The sequence below is a fragment of the Thalassophryne amazonica genome, chromosome 10, assembly GCF_902500255.1.
Source record: "Thalassophryne amazonica chromosome 10, fThaAma1.1, whole genome shotgun sequence".
Taxonomy (NCBI): Eukaryota; Metazoa; Chordata; class Actinopteri; order Batrachoidiformes; family Batrachoididae; genus Thalassophryne; species Thalassophryne amazonica.
In genome coordinates, this window is record NC_047112.1 from 16,648,972 (window position 1) to 16,670,233 (window position 21,262).

The window sequence follows — 21,262 nt, forward strand, 5'->3', positions numbered from 1 at the left end:
TGACCAGTGGTCGCTGTTTACTTTCCCGTAATTTTATATAGAGGAGGATCTAATGACCCGTCACTCTCATTCAGTCACCTTTATTACACTGTCACACTTTTTCACTGGTATTAATTTAGACGCCAGAGGAGCCCGTGCCTTCTAATACAGAGTTTAACTAGTTCGATACTAGAGGATTCTGTTCATCCTTACGGGGTTTAACTGCGTTTAACATTACCTGACATTGTCTAGAATTCTCAGGGTTTTAACATGACTTCCTGTCACTATTCACTGTCCTGTCCGTTTATGTGACTACCTGTCACCACACACACTTATAGTTTTTCAATTAAAATTCTACTCACTCGACCGCTGTCTTCCCCTCACGGATTAGTCTTCAACCTTCCGGATCCCAGCCGGCGGACCGAGCCAGTCCCGTCAAAGGGTCTCAGTACCTTGGCCAAGGATTTTCCTGGTGTCAGTCTCGTCCGCTGGAACCCTTCAGGTATGTTGACATCCGGCTCGAAGGACCAAAGTAATGTTAGGTTTAAAACCACCTAAACATCATAAAACTGTAACAGAGAAAGACACAACAGTCAAATAAGAGTCAGAGAGTAGAATTCAATTGTTAATGCTCGCGAGGAGTGCAGCACAGAGACAAACTCTTCTAACAATCTCCAAACTGCACTAAACTCTGGCTGCACTCTCGCTCTTTTTATTAGGACGTCATACAGGTGCGGCTGTCAGCATACGTGGCATAAGCAGTTGAGCAATCATAAACAGGTCTTGCAACTACAGTTGAGCAAGATTTGCGACTTCTGGTTTCTGCGACCTCAGGCTACTGGTTTGGGGAAGGTGCGGTCAGGACTTCTCTCCTGGGCTCCATTCTTCAGGCGTTATCTTCAGCCAGCACATGTCGGTTAACCTTTTGTTCTTTCCTGTGGTTGAAACCACATGCGTGCAGTAGAAACATCATTTGGCAACACAGCTTGTAACACAATTTGCAGTACAGCATACTTTCTTTTAGAATCATATTCAATCTTTCCATTACAACTCTCTTTTACACAAAAGCAATTAATATGATCATATACAAACATTTTAATTCCTTATTATTTATTTCATTCTTTTATTATATCTTTAATTGTTTGATCAGTTGTTTTGGACATCAACTCTTCTGACCTCGCTTTGCGACATCACTTAAGTTCCTCTTTCTCTCTAACTGCAAGGATAAAAACAACTCATGTAATCATTCATTTGTAACATACTTTATCAAGAGGTCATCAAGAAGTCAGCAACAGACTTCTAACAGATACAATGAGTTCATTTCTATTACTAAAGTATTAATAAAAGAATGTATAATAAAGGAATATAGAATAAAAGAATGTATAATAAAAGAATATAGAATAAAAGAATGTATAATAAAAGAATGTGTGATAACTAACATATCCATATATACATAAATCCAACACTTATCTCTCTGCTTTATATACTATATTGGATTCTGGATCTATTGGACTACTGTTGGATTAACCATGGAATTGATCAGCTGGTCTCTGAACGCTATTGACACCATTTTTTCTACAAGAAGGTCAGGACTGGGGGATCCTGCCTGCCCAGATGGAACGTATCCTGCGGGCTATGTCCTCGACTCCCGGAGTTCCTGGTGTGTGGCATGCTTGGCGCCTTTCTCCGTTGAGGATGTCGAGGATTTATTCATTTTTGGTTTCATGGTAGCAGGGCTGGTACTTTTTGGCTTATGTGCTGCCCTGATCTACCGGAAAACTGGCAAGACGGTGGCATCAAGAACCATGGGCCATCGCTTGTCCGTCATGATTAACGAGGTTGGCAAGGCAGTGCATTCTCAGACTGCGTTGACTCTTGAACTCAGACGCAAATTGGATGACACCTTGGAGATGATGTGTGCCTTGCAGTTGAAGCTGAAGGTTTTGGAGGCCAGTGAATATTCTTAATTCAATATTGGGAATACGAGGGCTGTCAATAAAGTATAGGTCCTTTTTATTTTTTTCAAAAACTATATGGATTTCATTTATATGTTTTTACGTCAGACATGCTTGAACCCTCGTGCGCATGCGTGAGTTTTCCCACGCCTGTCGGTGACGTCATTCGCCTGTGAGCACTCCTTGTGGGAGGAGTCGTCCAGCCCCTCGTCGGAATTCCTTTGTCTGAGAAGTTGCTGAGAGACTGGAGCTTTGTTTGATCAAAATTTTTTCTAAACCTGTGAGACACATCGAAGTGGACACGGTTCGAAAAATTAAGCTGGTTTTCAGTGAACATTTTAACGGCTGATGAGAGATTTTGAGGTGATACTGTCGCTTTAAGGACTTCCCACGGTGCGAGACGTCGTGCAGCGCTCCCAGGCGCCGTCGTCAGCCTGTTTTAAGCTGAAAACCTCCACATTTCAGGCTCTATTGATCCAGGACGTCGTGAGAGAACAGAGAAGTTTCAGAAGAAGTCGGTTTCAGCATTTTATCCAGATATTCCACTGTTAAAGGAGTTTTTTAATGAAAGTCGTGCAGACGGGTCCGCGCGTCGGGACGCAGCCGGCGCTGTGCGGCGGCACAGGAAAAACACCTCCGTGTTGATAACCATTTGTAAAATCCTGGCGGCTTTTGATGGCTTTCAGTGGAGTGAGTATATGAGAAATTGTTTAACAGCTGGACATGTTCCAACTTGTCCTTAAGGCTTCCAACGGAGGTGTTTTTCCTGTGGCGGAGCGTCGCGGCGGCTGCGAGCCGACGCTGCAATCCGGCCGCATGTCTTTCATTAAAAAAAAAATCTCCTTTAACAGTGGAATATCCGGATAAAATGCTGAAACCTACTTCTTCTGAAACTTCTCTGTTCTCTCACAACGTCCTGGATCAATAGAGCCTGAAATGTGGAGGTTTTCAGCTTGAAACAGGCTGACGACGGCGCCTGAGAGCGCTGCGCGACGTCTCGCACCGTGAGAAGTCCTTAAAGCGACAGTATCACCTCAAAATCTCTCATCAGCCATTAAAATTTTCACTGAAAACCAACTTAATTTTTCGAACCGTGTCCACTTCGATGTGTCTCACAGGTTTAGAAAAATTTTGATCAAACAAAGCGCCAGTCTCTCAGCAACTTCTCAGACAAAGGAATTCCGACGAGGGGCTGGACGACTCCTCCCACAAGGAGTGCTCACAGGCGAATGACGCCACCGACAGGCGTGGAAAAACTCATGCATGCGCACGAGGGTTCAAGCATGTCTGACGTAAAAACATATGAATGAAATCCATATAGTTTTTGAAAAAAATAAAAAGGACCTATACTTTATAGACAGACCTTGTATTCTTAATTCATAATTGGGATTTGGCTGTGCGGTGGAACTGTTAATAGTGTTTTTCACTGCTCGGATGCAACACTACAGGCTATCTAGCATCAAGGTCAATTGCCCACTCTTTACCTCCAGAGGAATTTATCCAGGCTGTGGTGAGATTATTCGGCTCCATTCTTATCTCAACCCACAAGGACAATAAACTGACAGACTTACACATGGACTGAAGCATGCCCCAGCTTTCTCCTCTTACCTCCCTTCCTGCCCCTCCCTCCCTGCGGCTGTCCTCCGTTCTTTCCCAAGCTGGCAGGCAGCGCAACTTGATAGTTGCAGTGGCTACCAACACACTCACATCGCCTCAATTGGAAAACGGACTGTTTCAAGTTTAGTGCACATAAACAATGTCAAATGTATATGTGTTGTCCTATTCTGATGTGTGCCATTATTACGGTAAACAAGTAATAATTGTAGATCAATTCAAATCTGAAATTTCCCCATTGAGGGATGAATAAAGGCTTATCTAATCTAATCCATAAGAAAATATAAAAGTACAAGTTAAAACACTAAAAGACGACAGAGGACCATACAGCTCACACAGAGCTAAAAGCCAGAGAACAAAAATGGGTCTTTAGGCGAGACTTAAAACACTCCACTGTGGAGGCAGTTCGGACGTGGAGGAGCAGAATGTTCTAAAGTCTGGGACCTGCCACAGAAAAGGCCATGTCCCCCCTGGTTTTAAGCCTGATCTTTGGCACCACAAGCTGAAACTGGCCCTCAGATCTCAGAGCGCGCGACGGAGAATAAATTTGTAGGAGGTCCAAATATTTAGATGTATCAAAGTGTGCGTACGCATGGATCCAAGCACGTTTCGTTTGTACATTCCACTGAACGTGGAATTGAGTGCACATGCACATGCATGTGCGCTTCTGCAATATTCTATTTTCTGGTTTACCGCAGTCCAGCATTAGGGCTAAGGTTCTGCTACTAGCCTATAAAATTCTTCATGGACTGGCACCTCCCTACCTAGCTGACCTAATTAAACCCTACGTACCAGCCCAGGCTTTGCATTCTCAAGGTGCAGGACTACTTAGTGTCCCTAGGGTGAATAAAAAGTCTACAGGTCACAGAGCTTTCTCTTATCGTGCCCCTGTTCTGTGGAATGATCTCCCTGCATCAATAAAACAGTCAGATTCTGTAGACACTTTCAAGTCCAGACTTAAGATGCACTTATTTTATGTTTAGCCGCATGTTCTCCTTGAATTGCTGGCTGTCTGAGTGGTGTCCAAAAAATGAGGTGGGCTTCATAGATAATTGGCAAACTTCTGGGAAGAACCTGGTCTTGTTAGGAGAGACGGCATCCATCCCACTTTGGATGGAGCAGCTCTCATTTCTAGAAATCTGGCCAATTTTCTTAAATCCTCCAAACCGTGACTATCCAGGGTTGGGACCAGGAAGCAGAGTTGTAGTCTTACACACCTCTCTGCAGCTTCTCTCCCCCTGCCATCCCCTCATTACCCCATCCCCGTAGAGACGGTGCCTGCTCCCAGACCACCAATAACCAATAAAAATCTATTTAAGCATAAAAATTCAAAAAGAAAAAATAATATAGCACCTTCAACTGCACCACAGACTAAAACAGTTAAATGTGGTCTATTAAACATTAGGTCTCTCTCTTCTAAGTCCCTGTTAGTAAATGATATAATAATTGATCAACATATTGATTTATTCTGCCTTACAGAAACGTGGTTACAGCAGGATGAATATGTTAGTTTAAATGAGTCAACACCCCCGAGTTACACTAACTGCCAGAATGCTCGTAGCACAGGCCGAGGCGGAGGATTAGCAGCAATCTTCCATTCTAGCTTATCAATTAATCAAAAACCCAGACAGAGCTTTAATTCATTTGAAAGCTTGACTCTTAGTCTTGTCCATCCAAATTGGAATTCCCAAAAACCAGTTTTATTTGTTATTATCTATCGTCCACCTGGTCGTTACTGTGAGTTTCTCTGTGAATTTTCAGACCTTTTGTCTGACTTAGTGCTTAGCTCAGATAAGATAATTATAGTGGGCGATTTTAACATCCACACAGATGCTGAGAATGACAGCCTCAACACTGCATTTAATCTATTATTAGACTCAATTGGCTTTGCTCAAAATGTAAATGAGTCCACCCACCACTTTAATCATATCTTCTTCTGACTTATGGTATGGAAATTGAAGACTTAACAGTATTCCCTGAAAACTCCCTTCTGTCTGATCATTTCTTAATAACATTTACATTTACTCTGATGGACTACCCAGCAGTGGGGAATAAGTTTCATTACACTAGAAGTCTTTCAGAAAGCGCTGTAACTAGGTTTAAGGATATGATTCCTTCTTTATGTTCTCTAATGCCATATACCAACACAGTGCAGAGTAGCTACCTAAACTCTGTAAGTGAGATAGAGTATCTCGTCAATAGTTTTACATCCTCATTTGGATGCTGTAGCTCCTCTGAAAAAGAGGGCTTTAAATCAGAAGTGCCTGACTCCATGGTATAACTCACAAACTCGCAGCTTAAAGCAGATAACCCGTAAGTTGGAGAGGAAATGGCGTCTCACTAATTTAGAAGATCTTCACTTAGCCTGGAAAAAGAGTCTGTTGCTCTATAAAAAAAGCCCTCCGTAAAGCTAGGACATCTTACTACTCATCACTAATTGAAGAAAATAAGAACAACCCCAGGTTTCTTTTCAGCACTGTAGCCAGGCTGACAAAGAGTCAGAGCTCTATTGAGCCGAGTATTCCTTTAAGTTTAACTAGTAATGACTTCATGACTTTCTTTGCTAATAAAATTTTAACTATTAGAGAAAAAATTACTCATAACCATCCCAAAGACGTATCGTTATCTTTGGCTGCTTTCAGTGATGCCGGTATTTGGTTAGACTCTTTCTCTCCGATTGTTCTGTCTGAGTTATTTTCATTAGTTACTTCCTCCAAACCATTAACACGTCTATTAGACCCCATTCCTACCAGGCTGCTCAAGGAAGCCCTACCATTAATTAATGCTTCGATCTTAAATATGATCAATCTATCTTTAAAGCCCTACCATTAATTAATGCTTCGATCTTAAATATGATAAATCTATCTTTATTAGTTGGCTATGTACCACAGGCTTTTAAGGTGGCAGTAATTAAACCATTACTTAAAAAGCCATCACTTGACCCAGCTGTCTTAGCTAATTATAGGCCAATCTCCAACCTTCCTTTTCTCTCAAAAATTCTTGAAAGAGTAGTTGTAAAACAGCTAACTGATCATCTGCAGAGGAATGGTCTATTTGAAGAGTTTCAGTCAGGTTTTAGAATTCATCATAGTACAGAAACAGCATTAGTGAAGGTTACAAATTATCTTCTTATGGCCTCAGACAGTGGACTCATCTGTGTGCTTGTTCTGTTAGACCTCAGTGCTGCTTTTGATACTGTTGACCATAAAATTTTATTACAGAGATTAGAGCATGCCATAGGTATTAAAGGCACTGCACTGCGGTAATTTGAATCATATTTATCTAATAGATTACAATTTGTTCATGTAAATGGAGAATCTTCTTCACAGACTAAGGTTAATTATGGAGTTCCACAAGGTTCTGTGCTAGGACCAATTTTATTCACTTTATACATGTTTCCCTTAGGCAGTATTATTAGATGGCATTGCTTAAATTTTCATTGTTACGCAGATGATACCCAGCTTTATCTATCCATGAAGCCAGAGGACACACACCAATTAGCTAAACTGCAGGATTGTCTTACAGACATAAAGACATGGATAACCTCTAATTTCCTGCTTTTAAATTCAGATAAAACTGAAGTTATTGTACTTGGCCCCACAAATCTTAGAAACATGGTGTCTAACCAGATCCTTACTCTGAGTGTTTCTTTCTCTTTTTGCTCTGTATGCACCACTCTGCATTTAATCATTAGTGATTGATCTCTGCTCCCCTCCACAGCATGTCTTTTTCCTGGTTCTCTCCCTCAGCCCCAACCAGTCCCAGCAGAAGACTGCCCCTCCCTGAGCCTGGTTCTGCTGGAGGTTTCTTCCTGTTAAAAGGGAGTTTTTCCTTCCCACTGTTGCCAAGTGCTTGCTCACAGGGGGTCGTTTTGACCGTTGGGGTTTTTCTGTAATTATTGTATGGCCTTGCCTTACAATATAAAGCGCCTTGGGGCAACTGTTTGTTGTGATTTGGCGCTATATAAATAAAATTGATTGATTGATTGATTATTTTCCCTTTCATATGGCTAGCATACTGGCATAGTACGTTTCTGTGCTTTTTGCTGTTTTAAATACATTTTATTAGGAAACAGAGCGGGCTGCAGCCTCAATTTTATCTAAATACTGGGTCTTTAGTGAAGTGTAGGGCTAGTGGACGGCGATCACTTTAGTATTTCTTCTGTTTTTCTTGTTGCTTAATGCCAAAAAATTACACTGTATTTGTTGTCTTTCTGATGCTTGATTCTGATTTTTTTCTTTTCTCTCTGTTTGAGGTGCAGCTCCATCCAGAGATGGATGTCTGTTTCAGAAACCGTCCTGTGCACCAGCAACATTTCATGTATCTTCATTTTGTGAATTGTTTTGTAATTTATGTTTGTAGCATGGCCCAATTGCTCATCAGTGTGTCTCTGCTGTGCACGTTGCTCTGATGACTTCTTGTTTTCACACTATTAATGGTTCCCAGCATCACCTCTACGTGTCGGCAGTGGAACGATAGCTGTAGAAACATGCGTACGCCGGTCAGGAGTTTTAAGTGATGCACCCCACATTTCCACAGTCATTTCACTTTTGATACATCTGAACGTTGGCATAGAGATGGATGTATGCCACATTTTGTGCATATGCACGCTTTGTACATGAGGCCCAGGTGTAGGACAAAATTCTATAAAATTTTGGCATTGCTACTTTGTGTGATTATTTTGGGCAACCCCCCCCCTTAACATTTTCCGGGAAGATGGCACATTTCTTCTTATTTTTCAGCCTGCAGCCCAAAAAGAATCTAATAGTGTATAACACACGTCATATACCTGTGAGGCAGAAACATAGTCAGGCAGTCACACAGAGGCACACATGTATCCACATTTGTGTTTGAGCTGGGGGCGGGGTGGCAAATCAGGGGACCCTGCTGCTTTAAATCCCTTGTGCATATTACTCACCTCTCTGTCCAAAAGTGTAAAAATAGCTAAATAAAGTGCAACGCTGAAGATATTAAAAATTATTTGGAAATTTGTAAAAATGAGTCATACTTCCAAGCATAAATATGAATTACACATCACACATTTTGGTTTCGTCTTGATAACTTGCTCACCTATAGAATTTCTTGCCCTATAGCAAGAAAATTGTTTTCTTGTCACGTTGCCTATGGTGCACCTCTCTTGTATGACTATGATTGGACACTCTTTCCAGTGGGAGGAGTCAGATTCAGGTATTTCAATAAACCCAGGCATAAGGGCTGTTGAATATAACTTTTTAAAACGCGACAACAAGCTGAGAATTGTGACAAACTGAGGAAAGAGGAGACAGACATCAGTAATGGACACGATGAGGTGTCTGGTGATTTTTGCCTTGCTCTGCATAGGCTCACAGGTATGATAATACCTTAACCTTTGCTATGAAAGATAATTCATTAATGATTAAAGCTGACTAAAATTAAGAGTTTTAATATTTCATGTAATAACATGCATATTCACGAACTATTAACTGTTTTTATTTGTATTTTCAGGCTGTGCTTGGAGGTATGTTCTCTTTTATGATATGTAATCAATGTTTTATTCCTGAAATTCAAATGTGTGTTCCCGGACGAAAATCGGGACTCTAACAGAACCGCTGCTCTCACCTCTCTCCTCAGCTATCGACATAACTCTGTTTTCGGGAACATCTAAAACCGTGTACCTCAAATGGAACAAGGTCTCTGGAGCTAAATCATACCAAATCTCTGCTGCCCTAAAAAATGACCCAAACAATGCCGTTGCTTTTGCCAGCTATGGCGAATACATCGTCATGGGCACAGTCAACAATCTCATCCCAAACACCGTCTACATCTTCACACTTAGAGCTCTGGATAATATGCAGTCTGTTCTTGACACTGGAACCCTTCAGACAATAACGGGTGAGTGGACTTCATGCCTAGTTGTTTAGACAGCAACAACATTTTAACAAGCAAATGAATGTGTTATTACAGTCAAAGATGTTTCATATAGTTTTGAAGAAAACTGTTTTGATGTACTTTCTTATGTTTAGTATAGTTTTATATGGGAATATTCAGATAGCCGACATAAATAACAGTTGAAGATCTACCAAAAGCTGTAGTAGAGCCAGGATAAGTGTTTTAAAATGCATATTTAAAATCATCAATGGTCTTTATAGACTTGAGGATCATCTGTAGAGGTTTTGAGCATAAGCAGGGGATTACAGAAAGGTTATCACCTTTCAGAGTAAATTTGGTAATAAAAGTAGGAGTAGGGGCTTTAATTCTGGCGAACTTCCCTCTCTGTGTCCTTGGACAAGACACTTAATCTGCATTAATCTGTGAGGGGCTGGCATTCTGTTTAAGGAGAGGTGTCCATTTTCACCTGCTTAACCCTACAGAATCTGGGGATAAACAGTAGCCCCAACGGGCCTCAGGGCCTATATAGGACCTTCTTCTTCTCTTCTCACTGTCTTGACACAGAGAGAGACCAACATATTATTCCTTACTGAAATACCACAATCATCTACAGCTGAATATATGGAGGCCATTTACTTGGATGGATCTAATACAAAAATACACTTGGCTTGCTGTTTAATGTTAGAAAACATCCTCTGATGTAATTTAATGTGTTGTTGTTTTTTAAGCACCTGAGATGATGGATCCCATTCAGACTGTGAAACCAAAGGACAGCAAGACCATGATTGTAGTCTTCGCAGAGAGGACAGGAGCTACTGAATATGTCGTAAGAGTCGAGAATGCTGATGGCTACTTTAAGGAAACCACAGTGCCTTCTTCTCCTGCTGAGGTTTCATACCTTGAACCATACACCGAATACTCCTTCAGCATCATGGCAAAGAACCGGGGTGGTGGCCGGACTCAGCCGTCCCTGAAAGTGCAGGGAAAGACAGGTACTATTGTCCTTTGTATTATTGTAGATGGAAGATTTCACATTTTCTGCTTTTGAGTTGTTCATTTTTGGTCACACAGATGGGAATTCATTGGGGGGGACTCCCACTCCCAAAGGATGGTTTTCATGTGGAAATGTGTCACTCAGAGAAACACAGTCTGCTTTTCTAATTGTTCCTTGTGCCCTAGAGAAGTCACTTGATCTTCCACATTGTTCCACAGCAAAGACAATATATACTGTAACTTAAGCCGTACATAATACCAAACAGAGCTTAGTTTCGGTGCAAATTCCAGGTTTGTCTCACCCAGTGCATGCACTGTCACCCCTCAGGGGCCCTTTTATGGTGATGGTAACTATACCTGAACATGCTGCACAAAGAGCTGACCTCGTCCCAGGAATACAACCCCCTTTAGGACAAAACCTGATCCACATTAGCGCCATCATAAACAAACAAAACCCTCAGGATGTAATTTCAACATTTCATATTCAGTGCTATTCAGTAGCAGAAACATCTTTGACACCATTTGACATTTAAGACACAAAGCCGCTGTTTTTACCCACTTTCAAATTGTACAAACAACTTGACCACATTGTTGTTTTATGACTCCCACTAAATAAATGAGTGTTGGAACAGAGTCGTTATTCATATCTTTCAATAGCAGGACTTATGGATGGACCTAAGATGATAATAGTAATATGACAACAAGATGATAAAACAATGAAGAGATTATGACACATAGTGTAACTATTGTTAGATTTTTAGAATGTTCCTGAACATTCTGACCAAATCATGAATTATGCAATTGACATTATAAAAAATGGGGGATTTGATCATTTTGTATTAAAACTTGAGTTAAATTAAATCTCACCCACAGCCTGAACAAACTTTGAGGGCATATTCATTAATTAATCAATTAATTACTCACTCATCACTCATCTTCAACTGCTTACCCAGGATTGTGTTGCGGGGCAACAGATCCAGCAGACTGAGACTTCCCTTTCCCAGGCTACATTGACCACCACTTACATGGTGGATCCTGAGGTGTTCCCAGGTCAGTGTGGAGATATAATCTCTCCACCTAGTCCTGGGTCTTCTCCGGGGTCTCCTCCCAGGGAGGCACCCAGGAGGCATCCTTACCAGATGTCCAAACCTCAGCTGGCTCCTTCCAACGCGAAGAGCAGTGGTTCTACTCTGAGCTGCTCACAGATGACTGAGCTTCTGGCCTTATCTCTAAGTGAGAAACCAACCACCCTCCTAAGGAAGCCCATTTCACCCGCTTGTACTCGCGAGCTAGTTCTTTTGGTCATGACCCAACCCTCATGACCATAGGTGAGAGTAGGAACGAAGATTGACCAGTAGATTGAGAATTTCGCCTTTTGGATCAGTTCCCTTTGCGCTCCCTGCTGTGCCAATTCTTTGGCCAATCTCACACTCCTTTGTCCCCTCACTCATAAACAAGACCCTGAGGTACTTGAACTCCTTCATTTGGGGCAAGACCGCATTCCCTACCCAGAGTAGGCAATCCATCGTTTTCCTGCTGAGAACCCTGGCCTCAGATTTAGAGGTGCTGATCCTCATCCCAGCCGCTTGACAACTGGCCGGAAACTGATCCAGTGAGTGTTGGAGATCACAGGCCGATGAAGCCAACAGGACCACATCATCTGCAAAAAGCAATGATGAGACCTTGAGCCCACCAAACTGGAAACCCTCCTCCTCACGAATATGCCTCGATAACCTGTCCATGAATATCACAAACAGGATTAGTGACAAGGCGCAGCCCTGGCGAAGGCCAACCCCCACCGGAAATGAGACGGATTTACTCCCGAGTACCTGAACTGACAGCTCGCTTTGTGAGTACAGAGATTGGATGGCCCTGAGAAGGGACCCCTCACGCCAAAATCCCGCAGCACTTCCCACAGTATCTCCCAGGGTACCTGATCATACGCCTTGTCCAAGGCCACAAAACACATGTAGACTGGATGGGCATACTCCCAGGCCCCCTCCAGGATCCTTGTGAGAGTGAAGAGCTAGTCAGTTGTTCCATGACCAGGACAGAACCTGCATTGTTCCTCTTCAATCAGAGGATTGACTGTTGCCTGAACCCTCCTTTTCAGCACCCTGGAGTAGACTTTACCAGGGAGGCTGAGTAGTGTGATGCCCCTGTAATTGGCACACACTCTCTGGTCCCCCTTTTTAAGTATGGGGACCAACACCCCAGTTTGCCACTCCTTAGGTACTGTCCCAGACCTCAACGCAATGTTGAAGAGACATCTCATCCAAGAAAGTCCCTCCACACCCACAGCCTTCAACATTTCTGGACAGATCTCATCAACCCCCGGGGCCTTGCCACTGCGGAGTTGTTTGAATACCTCAGTGACTTCCACCAGGGAAATTGATGAAAATCCTCCATCAGCCTATAAAGGGCGCTCCGGTCTGATGCAGGCCTACCTCACCATCAAATTCATGTCATCAATTCAGATTCAAAGATTTTAAATTTTTTCACCACTTTCGGAATTTTTTTTTTGCTGTTACAGAGTTTGTACAGTTCAACTTTAAAAAAAAAAAACCTCTATCTTTGTTCTCCATCCACAGTGTTAGCTCCTCCTCAGCTCAGCACCTCCTCTCCTAGCAATGACAGCATCATTGTGTCCTGGCCCGCCATGGCGCACGCTGTCCAGTACACCCTGAACATTATAAATGTTGACTCAAACGAGAAGCAGACCATAAACACCACAGACACCAGTGAGACCATCTCTGGTCTTAAAGCTGGTACGCTGTACCAGATCTACGCTTACGGCTGGGATCCCGAGGGAAGGAAGGGAGAGGCCAGTTTGTACGTCAACCAGACAACACGTAAGGAGACCATGTTATACTTACGCTGCATATGGTGCTACAACCATCTCTGTGAATTATGTTAGGTTTTGTGAATCAAAAACAAATGAACAGTGTTTTTCCCACCCTTATAAGATGCCCTTGAGCAAGGGCCTTAATCCCTAAATGCTCCAGTATAGCTGCTCAGACTGGGGTTGTACTGGACAACCTCCAGGCTAAAGGTTAATAAATGCAAAAAGCTAAGGTCAGCCTGTATGAATTTTGTCTGTGTGCTCCAACAGGACCTCCAGCACCAGCTTATTTCAACGTAACCATAGTGATGACTGTAAATGCGGCTGAACTGTTTGTAACCTGGAAAACAGATCCAAGCACCGATGGACTTGTTCAGTACAACGTGACGAGTGATCAGAATCTGACATGCACCTCCGTATCCAACTCATGCACGCTTTCTCCAGTGACATGTGGCAAGGTGTACAATATCTACGTCACTGCCTTGAACGATGCTGGTCCCAGTTACCCAGCAGGCCCTGAAATATTCACCACATGTGAGCAGCAGAACCTTGGTTTCACTCAGATCCAGACAACTCTGTCAGATCATTTATTTGTTTTCTCCAAGTGTAATTGAAATCAGTTACCCAGGTGTCTGCATTTTCTTCTGTCAGACTAACCACCTGCATGTTCTCCCTCAGCACATCCATAAGCCTCCTCTTTGTCCTCCCTCTTCTCCTCCTGTCCAACTCTGTACCACACCCTCTGTAACTTTGAGCATCTGATCCCAAGTATTTCAAGTTGTCTACTATACCACAAATTCTCATGCAACTTCACTATTCCACAGGGCTCCCTCTCACTCACACACATGTACTCTGTCTTGTTGCTACTGACTTTCATTCCCCTTCTCTCCAGAGCATATCTCCACCTCTCCAGGCTCATCTAAGCTTGCTCCCTACTGTCACCACAGATCACAGTCTCATTTGCATGTCAATAATATTTCATGGTATCTATTTAGCTCAGAGCTAATCTTACCATTTTTCTGAAAATTGGTTAAATTGGAGTAAAAATTGAATTGTAACTTTAGCGAGGATGCCACCTTGGTCCCCAATGAAGAAGGTGCAACTTAAAGTACTTTCAGTATATGTAACTCTAAATCCTCTGTTGTCCTGTATCCTCAGTCCCCTGTCCACCAGAGTCTTTGTCCTTTGAGAAGATGGAAGAACACTGCATGCTGACGTGGAGCCCTGCACTTTATGCTGACAACTACACAGCCTTCATTAAGAGAGCTGATGGCAGCGAGGAGACATGCAACACCACTGGCACCAACTGTACCTTCACCTGTGAATGTGGCTACACATATCTGATGTCTGTGTCAGCGCACAACAAGGCCGGCTGCAGCCCTCCAGGAAAGACTCTAAACTACACCACCTGTGAGTACCAGCAGATGTGACACAGTTCAAGATTTCAGCTATTCATAGTAAATATCTGGTTATACAGCCCAAATGCTATTGGTCGTATAGTCAGGAAGGTCAGGCTATCTGGAAACTTTGACACAATGAGGCTTATTTTTTGTTTTCTTGGTAATTTACGTTGAACTCTTTATCTGCTGTTCCTCAGTGCCCTGTTGTCCAGAGGATGTGTCCGTGTCCGTGGTGAGCACAGACACGCTGGAGATCATGTGGATGTCCTCACGGGGGGCTGAGGTGTATGAGACTCGGGCCACAGACAATTCAGAGGTCATCCTGTGTAATGACACGGCACCGGTGTGTGCCCTCTCTGACCTCAGCTGCGACAGTTCCTACAGTGTGGTGGTGACACCCTGCAATGACATCAGTGGCTGCAACCTTTCCTGCAAACATCACACCAAAGACACGGGTAGAACTCAACAAACAGACACAACTTTGTGGGTTGCAAATGTGCATGTATAAGCTAAAATATCTTATTTATTTCATACTTGGTTTGAATCAGAAACTGAATCCAGAAGCATGAATGCACATACAGGATCAACTGAAAGGGGGGTTATACAGGGACTCAGGGTAGTGAGGAGGTTTAGCGTGAGGAGATTTAACTGACACGACATGAAGAGTGATGACTAGACCGACCCGAAGTGAGTGCTTTAGACCAAACAGTCCAACAAAGACAGATAGTAACTGTGAACTATTGTAGTTTGCAATCACAGGTATGTGATTGCAAACATGATGCAGGTGTGGACACAAACATGACGAGAAACCAAATGGCTGCACATACACAGGAAAACCCAGAAGATCAGCCAGTTGCAGAAACTAAAGCAGAACTTGAAATGTGGTGAAAATATAACACAAAGACATGTATAACTAATCAAAAATGACACAAATAAGCAATAAATAAATAAAAAAAAATCACTGAGGCCAAACAATGATTTTACATGAGGTAGATTTCTTATGCACTTCGGGGGGGAAGAAAAATGCGAACAACTGTGTTTAAAAAAAGAGAAAGGAAGGGTGGGTGAGGTGCAAATTCAAAACTTTGCAAATTGTTTTATAAATTAATTTAAATTTATTTATAGTCAAACATTCAGTAATTATGAAATATCAATAAACACACATTTTCACAAGCAAATGAAAAAGTCAGATTTGAATTCCTTGATTTGTCTTCCGCCCAGTTCCCTGCATGCCAGAGAATCTGTTGGTAAACCTGAAAAATTCCTCCTGCGCCACTGCGAGCTGGACAGCAAACAACCGCGCCGCCAACTACACCGTGACTGCTGCCATGGGAGATGACACGCACACCTGCACCACCAGCGGAAACAGCTGTGACCTCTGCGACCTTCACTGCGGTCACACGTATGATGTCGGCGTGATTGCGACAAGCGCGGCTGGAAAAAGCTTACCAAGCTACTCCGAGGTCATGGAAATAGGTGAGCCGCTAAAAGTAATGAAAAGTAACACTACATATCCTCAAGTACTGTATTTTAGTACATTTTTTTGTGAAATTTGCAACTGAGAATTTCAGTTTTAAGCTACTTTTACTTCACATTCCAGAGGGAAATATATATTTATACGTATTACATCACAACCTTTATTTGATCACTGCTTTGCAAAAGCTGCATTTACATACTTAACAAAAGCAGGTTCATAAAATATGATGCATTTTATAGTTTAAACCACACAAAGGTATTAATTTAGTAATTTTTAAGTTTTCAGTCCATTGCATTTTTGTAAAAAAAACAAAAAACAAAACAACAACAAAAAACAGGCAAAAATCCCCTTAAAGCTACAGTTTTGTGGGGGGGGTGCTGTAGTGAATTTGAACTATAAAGAACTAGAGGATCTTCTTTTACTTATGTCAAATATTCTACAAATGGAATTTTAAAGTCTGTACTAAACTAGCTGTCATCTGATTATAAAAATGCATAATTTATATTGTGCATTGTTTAATATAGTACTAGAACATCTTTATCTCATTATCTGTGTGTAAAAATGAGCCTCAGAACATTTTAATGTCACACTATGCTGCACGTGCTTATGTCAGCTGTGATCATTTTATTCTCCAATATGGAAATGAATGTTGTTTTTTTTTTTACCCATTCCCAATTCCACTACGAGCCGTAATAAATATCCATCAGATAACCAAAACACTGTGAAGCCTCATTTTACCAACAGCTGTTGACAATAATTGAAATATCACAGTATTTAGATATTATTTATTAAATATCAGATTCTACTCTCCCCTTCAGATGGTGATAATCTGCATCTTCTCTTTCAGATCCCTGCTGTCCTGTCAACCTAACAGTTGAACAAGTGACTCAGGCAATGTCCAACGTCTCCTGGTCTTACGCCAAAGGGGCAAATACGTTCATCACCTCTGTGACATCATCACGTGGCCACGCACGGTGTCAAACCCAGAACTCCCACTGCCTCATGGGTTGCATCACCTGTGGCACAAACTACACCGTCAACATGGAGGCTGTCAGCCACACGGGAAGGAAGTCCAACTGCACCTATCAGGGCTTCTCGTCCAGTGAGTAACAGACCAGTGATGAGAGGTTATGAAAGACCTGCACGGTGTCAAATGCAAATAATGCAAAGAATGTATCTGATATTTGTGTGTAATATTCGAGCTTTGATTTATCCAAGTATCTGGTATGATTCTGGTTTTTGGTAAATGCTCATTTCCCTCTGACTTAAGAACATTCCTTGTGAGACAAAACATATGCTACAATAAATGTACCAGCAGTCTTCTCAATTATAGAAGGCTTGTAAACTTTATAACAGGGAAGCAGCCAGTTTCATTCATTAAATTTTTTCTGTAAACCCAAATAAGTTGTCAGAAAGAAAGAAACAAAGATAAAAATGGGGGAACCAATTATACTGGTACAGGTACTGATTTGAGTTGAAGCAATTATGCCTTGAATATCGTGTTTTTGTGATTAAAATCAGCATGGTTTAATAACTAGAAGTTCATACAACTGAAAATATGAGATAATTTAATCAGTAATTTTTATGTAGCTGCAATCAAAATGATATGTAACACTAACATAATAGTTTAGTTTTAATAAGTTGCCATTTTTGAGTATACATACTTAAAAAAATTGAAGTAATCAATTGCCTACATTTTATTTAGTTCCAACTTATTCGTGTTTATGGTGTTATTATCAACATAAATATTCATTTTTCATTTAGCTGCAATCAAAAATATATGTAACACTAACTTCTAATTGTTTCGTTTTTAGAAAGTTGCCATTTCTGAGTATACATACTTTAAAAAATTGAAGTAATCAATTGCCTACATTTTTTTTTAGTTCCTCCAACTTATTCAGGTTTATGGTGTTATTACCAACACAAATATTGTTTTCTTTTATTTAGCTGCAATCAAAAATATATGTATCACTAACTTCTAATAGTTTCGTTTTAGAAAGTTGCCATTTCTGAGTATACATACTTAAAAAATTGAAGTAATCAATTACCTACATTTTTTTTAGTTCTTCCAACTTATTCAGGTTTATGGTGTTATTACCAACACAAATACTGACATTTTCGAGTCTACAAAAGAGAAGCTGAACACCACTAAAGAGCTGAACCATTATGACCTTTTGATTAAAGGGACTTTCTCAGGTCATGACAGTTGATTAGTTACATTTTTTTTAAATGAAAATATCACCTGAATACTGTCAATTTTCTCTTCCTTGCTGTTACTGTGGTTTGATCCTCCTCTGAGATCAGTTGTATCTGGCTTGGACCCAGCTTAGAATGACTCTCACTGCCATGAAAATTTGGCATAAAGAATCAGATAAAGATTCCTCATGTTGATCCTTCTTCAAGGTAGGGAATATCTCATTAGACATCTTTCTAGAATCTTTCAAAAACATCATCATCATGCTGAGATGGGGCATTCTGGTCTCTCGAGTGTTCATATTACTACTCAGACTGAATTTAAATGTTCCCCTCAATGGAAGGGTGTCACTCTGACTTAGGTCTTTTGTAAGATCAGCAGATCTTGATCATTATCTGGCTTCTCCATTGTTATGGAAGTCTTTACCATCAGGAGGATGAAGTACAGTCAACATTTTAGTATTTTAGTACCTGGTTCTAGACCTCTGGCTGATTCTCACATTGATTCAAGTAGGATAAGTCATGAAGTGTCTTCATTGGTGTCTCTCTGTTGTAGGTGCCTGCTGTCCATCAGGTGTCAGGCTTTACAGACTGGCAAATAACTCTCTGCAGGTGTACTGGCGAACTGCCAGCAGTAGCCATATATACAGAGCAGATTTAGTAGGCAACAGCAACTACAACTGCACTTCATCTCCTGGACAGAACAGCTGTGATGTTCACAACGTTCAGTGCGGAGGTGTCTATCATGTAGTTGTTGCTCCACTCACACCAGATGGCAGCACAGTCCAGTTCTGTCCTCAGAGACTGTACTCAGGTATGGTGATTTTCTGCAAATGTGAAATGTTGTTTGAATATTATTTCAGTGTGTTTATATATTTTTCATGATAATAATTTTAAAAATTGTTGTTGACAACACTTTTTAAAATCACAAAAATTCACACACATATTATGAATTTAATGACCGTAAACATAGAGTATAAGTGAGTACCATTGGCACAGCATTAAGACAAAAAAGAACTGGACCAGGTATAGAGACCTGTGGGATACCAAATGATATTTGTAAGGTAAGGTCTGGATTGAGATCCACAAAGGATGGTTACAGGTCCATCCCCACCTCCCAATTTAGCCATCTCCGTATATGCCATAGCCAGGTGGTACGTAGGTATCCCCTCGTCCTTTTCTAGTTATTGGGATCCTCAACACTGAGGGACGTGTGCACTGGATCTTGTTCCCTCATAATGCAAGTACATGCCTCATCTCGGTCTCCCGAAGGCACTGTTCATTTATATCACCAAGTCATACCAGCTGTATCCACGGATTCTCTGGAGAGACGTTGTACCAAACACTTTCAATCAAACCTTGAAGTTATCTCATAACCATAGAGTAAGAGTCCAAGCATCAGGACCCTAACTACGTAGATATTCATTCTTATGCAAAAATATCAGTGTAACAAGTTGAAGTCCAGATTGAAAAGATATTCCTACTGGCTTGGCTAGTGGTAAACTCCAGTTTGGCTAACCTGGTAGGGCTTTGTTCTCCAATAAGAGCAACCTGGTGTTCAAAGTCCACTATTGCCACAAAAGATATGTCATTTGGTCACAACAGTATTAACAAACACCTCTGTCCACCAGCCTCATGAGTCTGTAATCTCTTCCCTGACTGCTCTTGGTCTCATAGCCCTCGGCCTGCTGAGATGTATTTCTTTTAGCATGTTTAGAATTTTCACTACATAAAGACACACTACTGGTGGCCGAATCTAGCAAGTTAATGAAAGCTTGGAGCCAAGACAACTGCAAACCCATCCACACTGACTCCTCACTCAACTTCTCAAGACTTGCACTCAAGGTATCCATTGATTCTACAAAAATCATACCATCATCCCCAAAGTCAAGCTCAGTGAACATTTTCTCACGAACAAAGGCACCCAAGTTGCTGGAGTCCATGTGTCATGTTTCAACACATAGTCAATGCAAGCACTACAGACTAGGAGCCAGAACAGACCTCTGAGTGAACATGATCTGTCAACACTCCCCACATCATGGACAGTGCCAGTGTACAGTCTGGCTATGATGTCCACAAACTCACCATTGGGAATCCCACAAACTATCAAGATATCCCACAAAGCAACTTGGTCTTAAACAACTCTCACATTCTTGACCACAAAGGCAGAGAAAAAAAAAATACACAAAATGGCAAAACAACAACAACAAAACCAGTTATGACATCTTACACTAATGCACCTGGCACTGCATGTAGCCACTGCACAAATTCTATAATTTGTGTGTAATTTTGAAATATTTTTAAATTAAAAGAAAAAGGCATAGCAGATAATGAATAAAATGAACCACATTCAATAAATTAGGATCCCCAAAATTGGAAAAAAAAATGTGTAAATGTGTTAGAGTTGAAATGCTATTGATGTCAAATTGTCTGAATTATATTTTCATTTGTTTTCAGTCACATGCACAGGGAGCAGCGTTGGCATGGGTAAGTAGGAATCTGCAAACCCCATTTAAACCATCATCTGTTATTGGATGCAGTAAAGCTCAGTGACTTCAGCCTGTATTTTCAAATATGCTGTAAAATGTTGATGATGAATTTTCTGACATCACTTCCTCCTGTTGTGCTTTAGTGGTTTACAGAGGGAAGAGAAGTGTGGACTAGTACACGGTGAGTAAATATAGACATTACTCATACAGCAGTGTTCAGAATAATAGTAGTGCTATGTGACTAAAAAGATTAATCCATGTTTTGAGTATATTTCTTATTGTTACATGGGAAACAACGTACCAGTAGATTCAGTAGATTCTTACAAATCCAACAAGACCAAGCATTCATGATATGCACACTCTTAAGGCTATGAAATTGAGCTATTAGTAAAAAAAAAAAAAGTAGAAAAGGGGGTGTTCACAATAATAGTAGTGTGGCATTCAGTCAGTGA

The 21,262-nt window shown here is 41.2% G+C and overlaps 1 protein-coding gene across 1 annotated transcript; it reads left to right on the top strand.

Moving 5' to 3' along the window:
* Nucleotides 1-8,842: 8,842 nt before the first annotated feature.
* Nucleotides 8,843-20,985, top strand: LOC117519473 (fibronectin type III domain-containing protein 7-like). Its single transcript, XM_034180809.1, has 12 exons — nt 8,843-8,897; nt 9,153-9,419; nt 10,145-10,408; nt 13,001-13,261; nt 13,522-13,785; nt 14,410-14,661; nt 14,849-15,106; nt 15,873-16,127; nt 16,976-17,230; nt 18,878-19,135; nt 20,779-20,808; nt 20,954-20,985. Exons 1-12 carry the CDS (start codon nt 8,843-8,845, stop codon nt 20,983-20,985), a joined length of 2,451 nt encoding a protein of 816 aa, XP_034036700.1.
* Nucleotides 20,986-21,262: the final 277 nt, after the last annotated feature.